At 42.3% G+C, this 16,670-nt stretch overlaps 1 protein-coding gene across 1 annotated transcript in view; it reads left to right on the top strand.

Annotated features, from left to right (window-relative positions):
• Window positions 1-7,848, top strand: part of LOC124596257 — a 30,369-nt gene extending 22,521 nt beyond the window's left edge. Inside the window, exon 2 of the mRNA XM_047135330.1 lies at window positions 6,266-7,848. Within this exon, the coding sequence (XP_046991286.1) occupies window positions 6,266-7,494 (1,229 nt within the window). The 3' untranslated portion in view covers window positions 7,495-7,848. The remainder of the gene's footprint in view (window positions 1-6,265) is intronic.
• Window positions 7,849-16,670: the final 8,822 nt, after the last annotated feature.

Below are 16,670 nucleotides of genomic sequence, written 5' to 3'. Positions count from 1 at the left end.
TATCAGTCCACCAAATTTTCAATATCCCTCTATAGCACCATATCTCAAACGCTTCGGTTTTCTTTTTCTGCTGTTTTCCTACGTTCCGTGATTCTTATTTTCCTTCAAAAGCAGCAGAATAACTTCGTCTTCTTGGTTGTCGTCGAATTTGAGATAAGTTTCTCGCTAATCTCATTTATGATACTTCTCATTGCTTTGGTGATTCTTCATTTTACTTGTTGTCTGTGCTCATTCAGTATGTCCTGTAATTCGTTTTGACTGTGGATAGCAATGTCACCGGTGAATCTTGCCGTTAATATATTTTCACCCTGAATCTTTCTATTATTTCCATCGTTAATTCTTCGAGGTAGATACTGAATAGAAAGGGGAAAGACTACATTCTTGTCTTACAGCATTTTTGGTGGGATACTTCGTTTCTGATCTTCCATTCTTATTGTTTCTTTTTGGTTTTTATACGTATTATATATTCCCCATCTTCCCCAGTAGTTTCCACCAGTTTTTCTAAGAATTTCGAAGACCTTGACAATTTTATGTTGTCGAATGTTTTTTACTGATCGACAAATACTATGAATTTGTCTTGAGTTTTCTTAAATCCCATTTACAGTTTCATGCACAATGTCAGAACTGCCCCTGTGTTGGCGTCGCCTTCCCTAAAGCCAAATTGATCGTCATCTTACAGACACTAGATTTTCTTTTATACTCATGTGCATATTATTTTTGTCAGCAGCTTGGATGTTTGTGTTGTTAATGTGACTGTGCGATAATTCTCATCTTATCTGCCGCTGCTATCTTCACAGTTGTGTAGATAATATTCTTCCGGAAGCCTGATAGTGTCTCCAGATTCTACACGTGAACGTAACTAGTCGTTTGGTTGCCATTTTTCCAATGATTTAGGAACTACCGATATGTTACTTGTGCCTTCTACCTTATTATATTGCAGATCAGCCAAAGATTCGACCGGAAACTTTGCTGATTTCTCCCGAAATGGTTTTAAAATCCCAATCTCCGTCGCACTCTCTGTCAACATGCTCCGACACTTCTTCGGATACTAGTTTAACATAAACAGCTGTGCTAGGAAATCGTACTGAACACTAATCACTTCTTGTTTACACAGTTTAACAACGTATCTTACCATGGGATCAAATTCCAAGATTGTGTGGCCTTCATGAACGAACGGAAAACTAAAACGGAGGGTACATCTTTGAACGTCTGTGGCCTCTTACCTGAACTCCTCCTGTATACCCAATACTACCCTATGTGACCAAAAAAATCCGGACACCCCCCACAACATACGTTTTTCATATTAGGTGCATTGTGCTGCTAGCTACTGTCAGGTACTCCACATCAGCTTGTCATTCAGTCATCTAGGGTAGACGGGTGGGCCTTCGGATCCGATAGTCCATATCGAAGATGTTTCGTTGAATAGTTCACGCACTGACGCTTGTTGATCGCCCAGCATTGAAATCTGCAGCAATTTGCGGCAAGGTTGCACTTCTGTCACGTTGAACGATTCTCTTCAGCAGTCGTCGTTTTTACCTTTCTTGCAGAATCTTTTTTAGGACGCAGGGATGTCAGAGATTTGATGTTTTACCGGATTCCTGATAAACACGGTACACTCGTGAAATGGTCGTACGGGAAAACACATCATCTCTACCTCGGAGATGCTGTGTCCCACCGCTCGTGCGCCGACTATAATAGCACGTTCAAACTCACTTAAATCCTGACATTGTAGCAGCAGTAACCGAACTAACAACTGCGGCAGACACTTGTTACCTTATACAGGCGTTTCCGACCTCAGCGCCGTTTCCTGCCTGTTTAGTATCTCTGTATTTGAATACGCATGCCTATATCAGTTTTTTTGGTGCTTCAGTGTATATAAAAGGCAGTGTCCTGACTGAGTGACTCATCATTGCACATCCCAAACAGCTTGAAATTGGGAGAGGATATTTATGCTATAGTAAGTGTTTAAGGGAGTTTTTGAAATTCAGCCCCTAAGGGTGTGAAATAGGGGCTGAAAGCCTGTAGAAAATATGTCGCCATTAAGACAATTTTGAAGCTAGACCACCGAAAATTGGTATTTGATTCCTCTATCAGAAATAAAGAAATAAGTGTTTCAACAATTTTTGGAAATTTAACCATTAAGGCGATAATAAATGGTGAAAGTTTTTTTGAAGATAAATCATTATTAAAGAACTACCAAACTATTTTTAAAGCTGTATATATGAAAATTCGTATTTGATTTCTCGGTTGTAAATAAAGAAATACTTGTTGTATTGCTTTTGGATATTCAACCCCCTAATGAAGTGAAACAGGAAATGAAAAGATTTATGATGTTATATCATTAAGATAAATCTTGAAAATTTGTTTTTAGCTTCTCTGCTGGAAAAAATAAAATTACGTGTCATTGTTTTTGGAAATTCGATCCCCGAGGGAGTGAAATGGGGGATGAAAATTTTCAAGAAAATGAATGTATGAAAACTTATATTTTACTTCTGGGTTAGATATAAAGAAATGGAAGTTTCTATGGAAATATCACCACAAGAACGCAAAATGCATCATTAACAAAAAACTCCAGTTACCACAATCTATTTTGTCAGAAGTATATTAGGAAAAGACCATACTTTACTAGCCTTAATTGGCGTGAGAAGTTGAGAAGGTGTCGCAATAAGTGAACCAAATCAAAGAAAGCTGTTTGACAGTCACCACGAAAAGTTGGCTTTGTCAAAATTGCACAGAAAGAGGAAAAACTAAGTAATACATAAATTTTTCAGTAGCCCTAATATTTATTTTTGATCTAATTCCTATGCAAACGTGAGCGAAGCAGCGGGCGCTAAGTCACTGCAGAATAATAACAAAATGTCCTTCTTTATACACTACAATGAAGATTTTACTGCTCTAAATGTTATTAGAAAAGAAGTTATAATTTATGTCATACACTAGTTAGAAATTGCTGTAATTAGAACTGCAAGGGTATTTCACACACAAAATGAATAGAGAGTTTTCTGCTTTAGACGCTGTTCTCAGAATCCGATCACAATTGTTCGGTTATCCACGGTCACCCAGATGTTCTACTTCTGATTTCTTGTTTTCCTCGTTTGATTTTTCAAAGTCTGGGTTTACATCACTATCATCTGTACACACAAGATTGTCTTCCTATTCACTAAATGTTCCATTCTCTGTGTCTTTGTGAGCTTTTTCGAGCAAGTCACCCAGTATATTAGTGTCAAAATCGAACTTAACACCATACATATTTTGCTAATTACGCAAATGTCGAGATCAGCACTTAATGGGGCAATGTGAACACTTTACTAAGTGCGACTGCTAGATAATTCTCCAAAGATGCCACTCTAAGATAAATTCTAAATGATACAACGAATGTGCCGACTATTAGCAAACAGGCACATCATTACTAAACATTCGTCATATTTAAGACAGGAGCATCAGTGTCGGCAAAGCGCTGGAGCCGGCCAATAAATAATTCAGCCATGTTTGCCATGAAGGTACGCAAGAGCACGTGTCGCTCATGTGTCTAGGTCGGAGGGTACCCAGGGAGGTACGAACTGCGATCGTAAATTTTACGAGGGTTTATTAATCTAGGGTTAAATCAATTAAAGTAAATTCCAGGGTGGTTTATTTGAAAAGAACGGGCTAATTTCGTAACTTTTATTGGGTGGTAAGGTGTGGAAAGACTCGAGAGATCAAATGAAAAGCTGCTAGAGGAAATAAGACTGGCACGGAAGCCGCTGAAGGTGCGGCCAGTCAGACCGCTTGCACCAAGTCTGGCGTCTCACAGCAATTATTTTCATTTACCATCAGCCTACCACTCCTGCTATACGACCCGTCTCTAAAGCCGAGTCTGCTAATACATACTTATGTAGTGATGCTCGATTCATACTTCATGTTGTAGTACTCTTCTTCTTCCTCCTGAAGCGTTTCTGCTTATGCAGGTCGTTAACAGAAGCTCTTCTGAGCTTCTCTTCTCTCAGACAGTCTATCAACAGCATCTTCTCCCATTTCAAATCCTCTGCTGTTCACACCTCCCTTCACCTAACTTCTTCTTATTCTTCGTCGGCTTCCAGTTCGTCTTTCTCCAGATTCACTCCATTCTCGGGCTCTTTTTGGAGGTCTATCTGTTCTCATTCTTTCAATGTTGCCAAAACATTTAAGCCTTTTTTCGCCTCCATAACTTCTTTTAGAGCCTTGATCTGGAGGGTGTTTTCTCTTATTCCATCCCTATCCTGTCCAATTGAATTCAAGAGGAGCGATCTATTTTACTTGATAAAAAAATTCTAAATCCAAGACTGCATAAAAATTTATTTATTTGCAAACAACCGGTTTCGACAGACTGTGCTGTCATGTTCAGGCCTTCAAGAAGCTTTGTTGTAAAATGTGTTCATTTTAAGTAGGACCTCACTCCAAGTTGTCGTGTAGATAAAATTTAGCTACATGCCAACTGTCCTTCTAGACTTACTCAGGATCCCTCGTCGAAAGCGCATTTCTGTTGCCTGTCTTCTGCTCAGATCTTTCTTTGTCCAAATGCAAATTCTAATCCATAGACTAAAAATTGCAGATAATATGGCTTTTACGAGTATCTCATGATGTTTGCTTTGGCAAGTATTTTACGATTTCTAATTATGTCATGTACACAATAATAAAAAATCGAACAATTTTCTGTTCTCTCTGCAATTTCATCCTTGATGTTTCCTTCCTTGGTTAATTTAGTTTCTAGTTTCTTGAACTGCAACTTACATCCTTAATTTTTTGATTTTCTTGCTGATTTTCAGTATTTCACTTTTTTTTAAGCTTACTTCCATGCTTGCTTCTTCAATTATTGTCTGCCAGGTACTGAGCTGTTCTTCCAATTTCTGCTCATTTTCTTCCCAAATCATCACATAGTCTGCATATGGTGTAATTCTCGTATCATCTGCTGTAGACCCTTGACGAACTTTCCTTATGAAGTCGCCCATGATTATATTAAAAAGCACTTGTGAGACAACACTTGCTTGTCGAAATCCTCCGTCCGTTGTGAACCATTCTGATTTTTTGCCGTCTATCGTAACACAATTCAGGCATTTTTTTGTAGATGTTTCTGATTCTGAGTTGAATTCTTTTTGACAGTCCCAGTCTAGCCATACCTTGCCGTTTCTCTTGCCTTCTAACGGTATCATAAGCCTTTGTTTTACATCTGTGACTGCAGCTGCGACGTCTTCCCAAATTACTTTTCTACGTCCTGTATGGCTGTAAACATGGCTTGTATAGTTGATCTTTCTGGTCGAAATCCTTGTTGTTCTTCCCTTAGTTGTGGTTGTATCTTATTCCTGAATTTCTGTAAAATCATCTCCTCATCTGTGTTGTAATACGATAGCCAAATAATGTCCTATATTATCTTGCTTAGCTGCCGTTAGTGACTTATTGAAGAAGTTTCTTTTCGTATGTCCATTCTTATGTGATAGTCTGCGAGATTTCCGCCTTTCACTTACGTAATAAAATAAGACACCAACAGTCGTCGTTTTGATGTTATTTTAGTATATTGCAACCAGTTTCGGTGACTCAGCTCACCATTTTCGGGCCTTAACTGGCGCCGAGGAGGTGAACTCCAATCGTATACACGATCCCATCAGTGGCCAACGTATATGAATTGGCTTCCACAGAGTACTATAAAAGTGAAGATGTGCGTGCAATCATCACATGACGTCGCTTTTTCAGTATTTTACGGAAGCCAGTTCGTAGATGTTGGCCACTGATGGGAACGTATAAACGACTGGAATTCACCCTCTCAAGTTAAGGCTTGGAGATGGTGTACTGAGTCACCAAAACCGGGTGCAATGTAGAAAAATAACATCAAAACGACCGCTGATGTCGGTGATCTGTCCTGAACCCTCCGTAACATGCCGCCCCCCCCCCCCCCCACCCTTGATTCTATGTGCCAGCTCTATGTTTCACCATTTTACCCCTTTTAACTGGCAACAACAGGCGCTCATTACATACAAATGACAAACACAAGTAACACTTCATAACGTTAGAATGAAGACCACTGTATACCGTCTCCACTTGGCCAGCGTTGCGAGGGAGCTTCTGCGTTACTCCAATACTCATTTCCATATTACAGAACCGACTTCGACCATTTACGCCTGTGTGAAGCCGAGAGAAGGGCAAACCACTCTACTCCGGGAGGCAATGGCGAACAATTTTAAGCATACGTGACTGCATATAAATGTGTGTGCATGAGCTGCGGCAACATGGCTGACACACGGTTCCCCTGCAGATTGCTCCGTGGGCGTGGACACCGCCTCGATGCCATCGCCACAGCCGGTGCTCCTGTCGTCCGGAAACGCGCAAGACTTCTCCAGCTTCCTGCTCCCCAACGGTACGGGCAGCCTGACGGTCGGGCAGGGGCTGCAAGTCACCGTCGCCTGTCCCGGCTCCAGTTTCCTCCTGCTGGATAACGCTGGCGACCACGTGACTGCCGAGTGCTTGACCGACACCAGGTTCTCCGTCAACTCCGTGGAGTACACCTTCAACGCGCTGGCGTGTGCCGAGGCTATCACGCCCACGGCGCGCTACACCAGCACCTCGTGCGGCGCTTTCGGACACTTCTCCATCGTCGAGGTGGGTTTCGCTGTGGGCACCGAGTTCTACCGCCTGTACGACGTTTGCTTCTCCAACAAGACCTTGACCACTTTCTACACTCATCACACCATCCCCTCCACCATCGCCGGGGCTCAGGTGACTGATCTCTCTTCGGCCAACTGGACCGACAGCGGCTTCTACGGGGATGTGGACATCGAAGCTGCGTACTCGGAACAGAACTTGACCATTGGCGACCTACTTAACACAACCGTTGACGACTACTTCGCCGAGGGTCGGCTGGAGAGAGGTGCCCTCGCCCCAGCGACAGACTTCATGCTGGAAGCGCATCAAGTGGCCACCTTCTTCGGCGTCAACTCGGCTCCGCGCTGGAAGCAGCTGGACGAAGGCAACTGGGCGACGCTCGAGGACAGCCTGCGCAACGTAACGGCGACACAAAACAGGGACCTGGAGGTGTACACCGGTGCCTTAGGCGTTCTTACGCTCAACAACAGCGACGGCGTGCCTACGGCGCTCTACCTGTCGGCGGCTAGCGGTAGCAAGAAGACCCTCCCGGTGCCCAGGTACTTCTGGAAGATGGCCTACGATCCACAGAGCCGCCTGTGTGCTGTCTTTATCACTGTCAACAACCCATTTGCCAACCAACAGGAGCTCGAAACGCGCTACCGCCTGTGTACAGACATATGTGGTAAGGTCAACTGGCTGACGTGGGACCAGTCCAATCAGACCGCAGGGCTGTCGTACTGCTGCTCCTACGACGATTTCAGGCGAGTTGTTCCGGGAGTGCCGGAACTTGACGTGAAAGGCTACGCGGTAATTTCTTCCGGAGCTTCTGCATTAGCGATGTCACTCACTGCAACATTAATTGCAACTGTGACCTTAGTGAGTCGTTTCGGTGGAGTCTGAGATTCCGTTTAGTTACAGAAACGTAAGTCACCTCTGAAAAATACTTCGCAGAAACCGTGACGTCTATATTCCATTATCACAAAGGAATGTGACTATAAGAGGTACTGTGGTGGACAGTAGGAAACTTTCACCTCTCTTTCTCGTTCCTGTGACATACGACTGTGGTTTTACAAAAGCTACTTTACTGCACAATATTGGTACAAAAATAAATGAAGGAGTCATCGTTCTGTGTGTTGGCAACTGTAAAATATTTGCTGAACAATACTTATTAATTGAATTATCTCTTTTCTTAAATGAAAATGTATTTTTAATGAGAGTTCTTTATGATGGTGAAATAAAAAATAATAACAACGAGCAAAGATATTTTATACTGTGCTAGCTGAGCACACAGCAATACCTGGGTACGTATTCCAATTTTATCTTAGTTCATTTCCTTCTTCCCTCGCTGTCTAGCACCTTCTTCTCCTCATCCTGTGCATCTCCTCCTCGTACCTTTCTCTGTCTACCCATCCGCCATCTCCTCCTCCCCCCTCTCTGTCTTCACCTCCACCCGTCTCTGTTAAACACTACGTTATCACTACTGCATGAGCAGGAGTATGGTTGGTAGCTCTTACCCCCACTGTATTTCTTTCCAGATAGTAAGCAACAAGTGTACCAGGTTTAGCTGAAAACGATCCAAGGGTGTAGAAGGAGCTCTTTACCAGTAACTTTACCCACATACTGGGGTGCGTAGTAGACTAGCCTCCACTTGGTGCACCCCGGGCAACGTGATTATATCGCGGCTAAATAGTCTACAAACTTGGCTACCAGACTATCCTTTGGGATCTTCTGGTAATTCAAACATGCAACGAAGTGACCAAACGAACGATACCTTTGGGAACCATCCGACTAGAAGATTGGGACCATCAGTCCGGATCTGCCAGCTAAATATTGAGGGAATTAGTCGATCCAAATCTGAATATCTTTCAAAGTTTCTATTGGACAATAACATCGATGTGGTACTCCTTCAGGAAACACATACCGACTCGCAGGAAGACTTACAAAGAAGAGGACGTATTCAAGGCTTCCAACAAATAGGCGCAACATATCATCACGCCTATGGCACCGCCACATACGCCCGATCCGATATTGAACATGCACACCTGCTGTCCACAAGCACAGAACACAACATCCATGTTGTTGATATAAAAGTAGACAACATAAGACTTATAAATGTCTACAAACCACCAAACCAAATCTGGCCAAGTATTGTACTACCCGTACATTAACACCCAACGATATATGCCGGTGATTTTAATAGCCATCATGAAATGTGGCGATACACCCAAAATAATGAACATGGAGAAGCGCTGGTGGAATGGGCCGACGAGAACAATCTACATCTTATATTCGATGCCAAGGAGAGGGGCACATTCCACTCGGCCGCCTGGCGCAGGGACTACAATCCGGACCTCTGCTTTGTAACTACCGATAACGAGGGAAAACCAGTGCCTATACATAGAAGGGTTGCCACAGATTTCCCACACAGCCAGCATAGGCCTGTTATTTTAGACATCGGTGTCACTATACCCCTGATACGGTCCTTCCCTCGACCTAGATGGAATTTCCAAAAAGCTGACTGGGAGAAGTATTCAGCGGACCTTGATAAATGCATCCGGTTTATACCGTCACTACCTAAATGCTATGATCGTTTCAGGAAAGCTATAATTACCACAGCTAAAAAACACATCCCTAGGGGGTTTCGAAAAGAATACATCCCAGGATGGGATGCAAAATGCCATCAGCTATATGAGGATTTTACTAGTAGTGGTGACCAAGAAATAGCTGATAACCTCCTGCACAATCTAGATTCCGCAAGAAGACAACGATGGACTGAAGCAACTGAAAGAATGAATTCACTCAATCAAGTAGGAAGGCATGGAGTTTGTTACGTAAACTCGGAGGTACGACAAGACCAGCCCAGAAAAATCCAACCATAACACCAGAGAAAATTGCAAATAACATTGTCGAAATGTCAAGAGCTCCGAGAGACAAACCACATACCAGGATGATTAAGCGCGAACTCAGAACACTAAAAAAGAATACTCCAAATATATCAGAGCTTTCCAGACCATTCACTGAGGATGATGTCATTACTGCCCTCAAGGATATGAAACCGGGCAAAGCCCCAGGTTTTGACAACATACATCCAGAATTTCTAACCTACGCTGGAAAGAACGTAGTCAAATGGCTGGCAAATTTCTTTTCGAACATTTTGACTACAAACCATCTCCCTAGAGAATTCAAAAAGGCAAGAATAATAGCTTTGCTGAAACCAGGGAAACCAGCAGACCAACCGCTAAGCTACAGACCAATAGCACTTCTTAGCTGTACATACAAACTTCTCGAACGACTTGTCCATAATCGAATTAGCGGCATTATTATGGAGAACTTACCTATAGAACAGGCAGGCTTCAGACCTGGCCGTAGTTGCTGTGACCAAGTTCTGGCATTAACATCCTACATAGAGGCTGGCTTTCAACAGAAATTGAAAACAAGTGCTGTATTTCTAGACTTAACATCTGCATATGATACTGTTTGGAGAGATGAAATAATTTACAAACTCTTAAGAGTGATTCCTTGCCAGATTCTAACATCCTTAATACATAATATGCTGAGTAACAGAACCTTCCAGGTCACCCTAAACGGAAAGACAAGCAAAACAAAACTTATTAACAACGGGCTTCCGCAAGGCTCCGTATTGCCCCCTCTTCTGTTTAACCTCTATATAGCAGATCTCCCAAACACAAAGTCAAGAAAATTTTGCTATGCGGATGACATAGCACTGGCTACCAGAGACAAGTATCTCTTCAATACAGAGGAAGTCCTTAATAATGACGTTGACATACTATACAATTATTTCAAGAAATGGAGACTCAAGCCAAACCCTAACAAAACTGAAGTATCTACATTCCATCTTAATAACAAAATGGCAAATGAAATTATTAACATAAAACTCGGAAACACCAACCTCAAACATAATAAGTTTCCAAAGTACTTAGGTATAACATTGGATCGCACTCTTTCTTACCGAAAACATCTGGAGAACACCACTGAAAAAATTGGAACACGGAATAACATCATCCAAAAACTTAGCGGTACTACTTGGGGAGCTAACGCAAAAACATTACGCACCTCATCTATCGCCTTAGTGTTCTCTGTGGCTGAGTACTGCGCTCCAGTCTGGATTAATAGCTGTCACACCAAACTTATTGACAGGCAATTAAATAACACAATGAGGTTGATTTCTGGAACTGTTAAATCAACGCCGACGTACTGGTTACCGGTGCTATGTAATATCCTGTCCCCGGACCTGCGTAGAAAAGCGGCCCTACCGCACGAATTCAGAAAGATTGAGACAAAACCAGAACTACCAATTAAAGAAGAATTCTCACAACTGCGACACACTCGATTGAAATCAAGAAAGCCACCCATACGCACAGCTGAGCAGCTTCAAAATAATAACTATGACCACATGAAACAATGGAGACTAGATTGGAACCAAAAGACAAATGACCAACTACAGACCTGGTTTGAGAGCTATAACTGCAACATCTCTGGACTGGAAATAACACGGAAAACATGGTCCGCATTAAATAGAATACGCACTGGACATGGCAGGTGTGCGGATTCACTACACAAATGGGGAAGAGCGATGTCACCAGAATGCGACTGCGGTGCCCCTAGACAGACGATCCAACACATCCATGGTGAATGCTCCGTGCGAGCATATGCAGGGAACTGGTCCGACTTCCTGGAGGCATCCCCATCGGCGCTAGAATGGATCTCAAACCTCGATATAACCTTTTAACTGACCAATATAAACATAAATTATATTTATGATTGTTATAAGATTTTAATGTCTAACACTTGATGTATTAATGTTGCATGTATAGCCATACGCTAGATAAATAAATAACCCACATACTCACCTGTCGCATATATTTAACACTTTTCACACATATGTGTACATGTATTTCACCTCCATGTGTAACGAATTACGCTTTACAATTTCGTCTCCACGCAGCTCATTGTTTACGACGCATGTCTCTTGAACTGCGTATTGTGCAGCCGTATCATTTTGCAGGTACACTCAGTGGTATGTGTGGATACTGTCAACAAAATGTGTTGCGAATAGAACCAGTAGTAAAGAAGTAATAGATTAAAACGTCATGCCCGATGCGGCAGTTTTACTACACGAACAGTGGAAATATAGTAAGCGACAAACATTTTTTCTTTCATCGTTTTGTGCAGAGTGGGAAGGGTAAAGTGGGTCAGCGATAAGCTTTGAAACTGTGTGAAAAGTTTGTTGTAAGTCGCTAAGTGCTCTGATTATCAGATAATGGACGGATATAGTCCGGCTGTCTGTACGTGCGCTTCTTTTCCACCGCCGCCCGCCCCCCTTTGAGAGAAGGTGGTTCTTTCCCCTACAGTACTTCTTCCCAGACACTAAGTCGGGCTGAAATCGATGGAGTGGTTGAGGAATGTATATGGAATATATACACACACTTCCATTTTTATAATATGTACCGATTAAATAAATAAAGTACTAGTAGCGTAAATTATACACTGAGATTTACTAGAGAACTACTTCATTTGACGCTAATGAACAGGTACTTCTGAGCTTCATTATAAGTATATTTATTACATTTTGGGAGGAAAAAAGGATATTTGGAATATGTCGTCTGTATTAGCTCTCTGATAGCCAGTGTTAAGTCTGTTACAGAATACTACACAATACCAGGCTCTTCAAATCAGTTTGGCATTGGCACTCAAATCCGAAACAAAGGAAACTGACGCAAATATGGGATTATGAAAGTGTAGTGATGTCGAAATCTGGAAAACGACCATTAAAGTAAAATTTATCACAAAACATATGGTACGCAATAAGAAATTTAACAGTTACAGCGATAATGAAATTACTGTAAACTAATAACTGAATGCACACTTACTGCCATGACAATTTTTTCTGATATGCCAACACATTATACTTACAAGTAATGCTTTATACTTATAAAGTTCCGTCTTCATTATTTAGGATCCCAATTTTGGGTAAGTGACAAATTTTCGACATAATATTTCGTGTATACAAATGTTCATCTACACCTACGTGATTACTCTGCTATTCACAATAAAGTGCCTGGCAGAGGGTTCAATGACCCACCTTCGTGCTGTCTCTCTACCGTTCCACTCTCGAACGGCACGCGGGAAAAACGAGCACTTTAATTTTTCTGTGCGAGCCCTGATTTCTCTTATCTTAACGTGATGATCATTTCTCCCTATGTAGGTGGGTGCCAACAGAATGTTTTCGCAGTCGGAGGAGAAAACTGGTGATTGAAATTTCATGAGAAGATCCCGTCGCAACGAAAAACGCCTTTGTTTTAATGAATGCCACTCCAATTCACGTATCATGTCTGTGACACTATCTCCCCCATTTCACTATAGTACAAAACGAGCTGCCTTTCTTTGTACTTTTTCGATGTCATCCGTCAGCCCCACCTGGGCAGATCCCTCACCGCGCAGCAATACTCCAGGATATGGCGGACAAGCGTAGTGTAAGCAGTATCTTTGGTAGACCTGTGGCACCTTCTAAGTGTTCTGCCAATGAATCACAGTCTTTGGTTTTCTCTACCCACAATACTATCTATGTGATTGTTCCAATTTAGGTTATTTCTAATTGTAATCCCTAAGTATTTAGTTGAATTTACAGCCCTCAGATTTGTGTGACTTTAAGCGTAATCGAAATTTAGCTGATTTCTTTTAGTACTCATGTGAATAACTTCACATTTTTCTTTATTCAGGGTCAGTTGCCACTTTTCGCACAATACAGATATCTTATCTAAATCATTTTGCAACTCTCTTTGATTGATTATCTGATGACTTTACAAAACGGTAAATGACAGCATCATCTGCAAACAATCTAAGAGGGCTGCTCAGATTGTCTCCAATGTCGTTAATATAGATCAGGAACAATAGAGGGCCCAAACACTTCTTTGGGGAACGCCGGATATTACTTCTGTTTTACTCGATGACTTTCCGTCTATTACTACGAACTGTGCACCTGCCTGACAGGAAATCCAACATGCTCATAGTGAAACTTATCGGTTGTGGCGTCTCTCAGTACTGAATTCCTTGTAAGTAGAAGATTTTAACCACACCAAGAGCAATAACTTTCAAGCATGGACGAGAGAGCTTCAATATCTCAAAAACTGCTTTACTTTTATTTTCGGCAAAAAAATGAACTAAAGAACTGTAGATAGGCTGAAATCGTGTATGGTGTGTAATGACCTTCAGCGAAATCGGTAGTAGCACCATCCTCTGTTAAACTTTTGTATTATGCTTTTCTTTTCACAACGGATCAAAACTACATTTGTCAACTATTCTACGAGGGCAGTTCAATAAGTAGTGCAACACATTTTTTTTCTGAAACAGGGGTTGTTTTATTCAGCATTGAAATACACCAGGTTATTCCCCAATCTTTTAGCTACACAACACTATTTTTCAACGTAATCTCCATTCAATGCTACGGCCTTACGCCACCTTGAAATGAGGGCCTGTATGCCTGCACGGTACCATTCCACTGGTCGATGTCGGAGCCAACGTCGTACTGCATCAATAACTTCTTCATCATCCGCGTAGTGCCTCCCACGGATTGCGTCCTTCATTGGGCCAAACATATGGAAATCCGACGGTGCGAGATCGGGGCTGTAGGGTGCATGAGGAAGAACAGTCCACTGAAGTTTTGTGAGCTCCTCTCGGGTGCGAAGACTTGTGTGAGGTCTTGCGTTGTCATGAAGAAGGAGAAGTTCGTTCAGATTTTTGTGCCTACGAACACGCTGAAGTCGTTTCTTCAATTTCTGAAGAGTAGCACAATACACTTCAGAGTTGATCGTTTGACCATGGGGAAGGACATCGAACAGAATAACCCCTTCAGCGTCCCAGAAGACTGTAACCATGACTTTACCGGCTGAGGGTATGGCTTTAAACTTTTCCTTGGTACGGGAGTGGGTGTGGCGCCACTCCATTGATTGCCGTTTTGTTTCAGGTTCGAAGTGATGAACCCATGTTTCATCGCCTGTAACAATCTTTGGCAAGAAATTGTCACCCTCAGCCACATGACGAGCAAGCAATTCCGCACAGATGGTTCTCCTTTGCTCTTTATGGTGTTCGGTTAGACAACGAGGGACCCAGCGGGAACAAACCTTTGAATATCCCAACTGGTGAACAATTGTGACAGCACTACCAACAGAGAGGTCAAGTTGAGCACTGAGTTGTTTGATGGCGATCCGTCGATCATCTCGAACGAGTGTGTTCGCACGCTCCGCCATTGCAGGAGTCACAGCTGTGCACGGCCGGCCCGCACGCGGGAGATCAGACAGTCTTGCTTGACCTTGCGGCGATGACACACGCTTTGCCCAACGACTCACCGTGCTTTTGTCCACTGCCAGATCACCGTAGACATTCTGCAAGCGCCTATGAATATCTGAGATGCCCTGGTTTTCCGTCAAAAGAAACTCGATCACTGCCCGTTGTTTGCAACGCACATCCGTTACAGACGCCATTTTAACAGCTCCGTACAGCGCTGCCACCTGTCGGAAGTCAATGAAACTCTACGAGACGAAGCGGGAATGTTTGAAAATATTCCACAAGAAATTTCCGGTTTTTTCAACCAAAATTGGCCGAGAAAAAAAATGTGTTGCATTACTTATTGAACTGCCCTCGTACAAAACGAATTCCTTAGCAATTTCTAAACTAGTCAGGAAAATTAGAGGATTAACCAAAATTTTCTAACATGTATCGTGGAGAAAATTCTGTGTGGAAGTCTTGACAAAAAACTGCTAACTATTGTTTTAGGGCAATAGCTACGGTCGTTCCGATGGTTAGGTACGCGACTGCTTAAGTGCTTAGTGGCGTGTTGCTCAGGTACTTGACGTCCTAGAGTTATCAGTGTCTGGCGCTCAGATTACTTCAGACAACTACTATGGTGTAGTGTACTAATGACGTCATTTACCTGAAATGTGGCGTAGCAAACTATTAGAAGACATCAGACATTTAGACACTGAGTGAACTAAGAGTTGCCACTGACATGACGGTTTTATTACGATGACAATTTGTTAAACTTACAAGGGAAAGGTATCGCACTGTAATGTGCTGCTCGACAATTACTTGTGTTAAACATGTCTGGAATTGTGCTGTAAGACTTATTACTAACAGGAAGTACGTTCCGGTAGATATCCAGACCTGGTCGCTGCCCTTCCTGAACAGTGCCAAATTGTCCCCCAGGAGACTGTCAACCGTCGCGCCGACTTCAAGTCAAGCTAGTGCGAAGCAGTGTTGGCTGTTTGCGATTTCCACACTCCGTATTAAACGACTGCCACGGAGGCTGGGGTTGATTTGCGAGGGTTGAATGAAAAGTAATGCCTCCACCTTCGTTAATTTGGTTTGGATGGGAATATTTTAGTAAATCAAACGCAGAAATAATCCTTAGAATGTTATCTTTGATTACCAATATTCACTTTACCACATAATCACCAGCCAATTGGGTACATTTCTGCCAACGATGAACAAGTTTTCTGAATCCGTCACGGAAGAAGTCGACGCTGTTTCCGCAACCACAGTCTCACAGTTCTCTCAACGTCTTCATGAGAAGCATAATGATGTCCCCACAGATCGTCTTTCATTATCGGCAACAAATGGAAGTCATACGGTGCTAAATTTGGACTGTATGGAGGATGCCGTTCGGTGGTGAGATTCAACCTGTGAAGTTGTGGTGTGGCGTCACGTGAAGTGCTACTGACAACATGACTCGTGTATATGATGTTATTTATATATATTTGACGATGCAGGTGCTGATTTTGCATTTAACATTTGACGATGCCGCTATAGCTGCAGTACATTAGGACTTTGTTTAAATAAAACAGATCTGATGATTGTCATTATAGACCGAAAGTGGTAATCTGTTAACAAAAAGTTTGTGGCCATAGACTTAAATTAAAGGAAACTTATTCACAAAAATGTTGTTCTCCAAAAAATATGGCTTGACTGAACAAAGTATATTTTATTTGATTATGAGAGGCAGTAGTGACTTACCAGGTAGGTTGCAAACGAGCAGTTCAATTCCTGTTCACATATTTGGA

This window comes from Schistocerca americana, chromosome 2, assembly GCF_021461395.2.
Source record: "Schistocerca americana isolate TAMUIC-IGC-003095 chromosome 2, iqSchAmer2.1, whole genome shotgun sequence".
NCBI classification, from domain to species: Eukaryota; Metazoa; Arthropoda; class Insecta; order Orthoptera; family Acrididae; genus Schistocerca; species Schistocerca americana.
The sequence above is the reverse complement of the archived record's forward strand: the minus strand, read 5'-3'. Positions and strand labels throughout refer to the sequence as shown.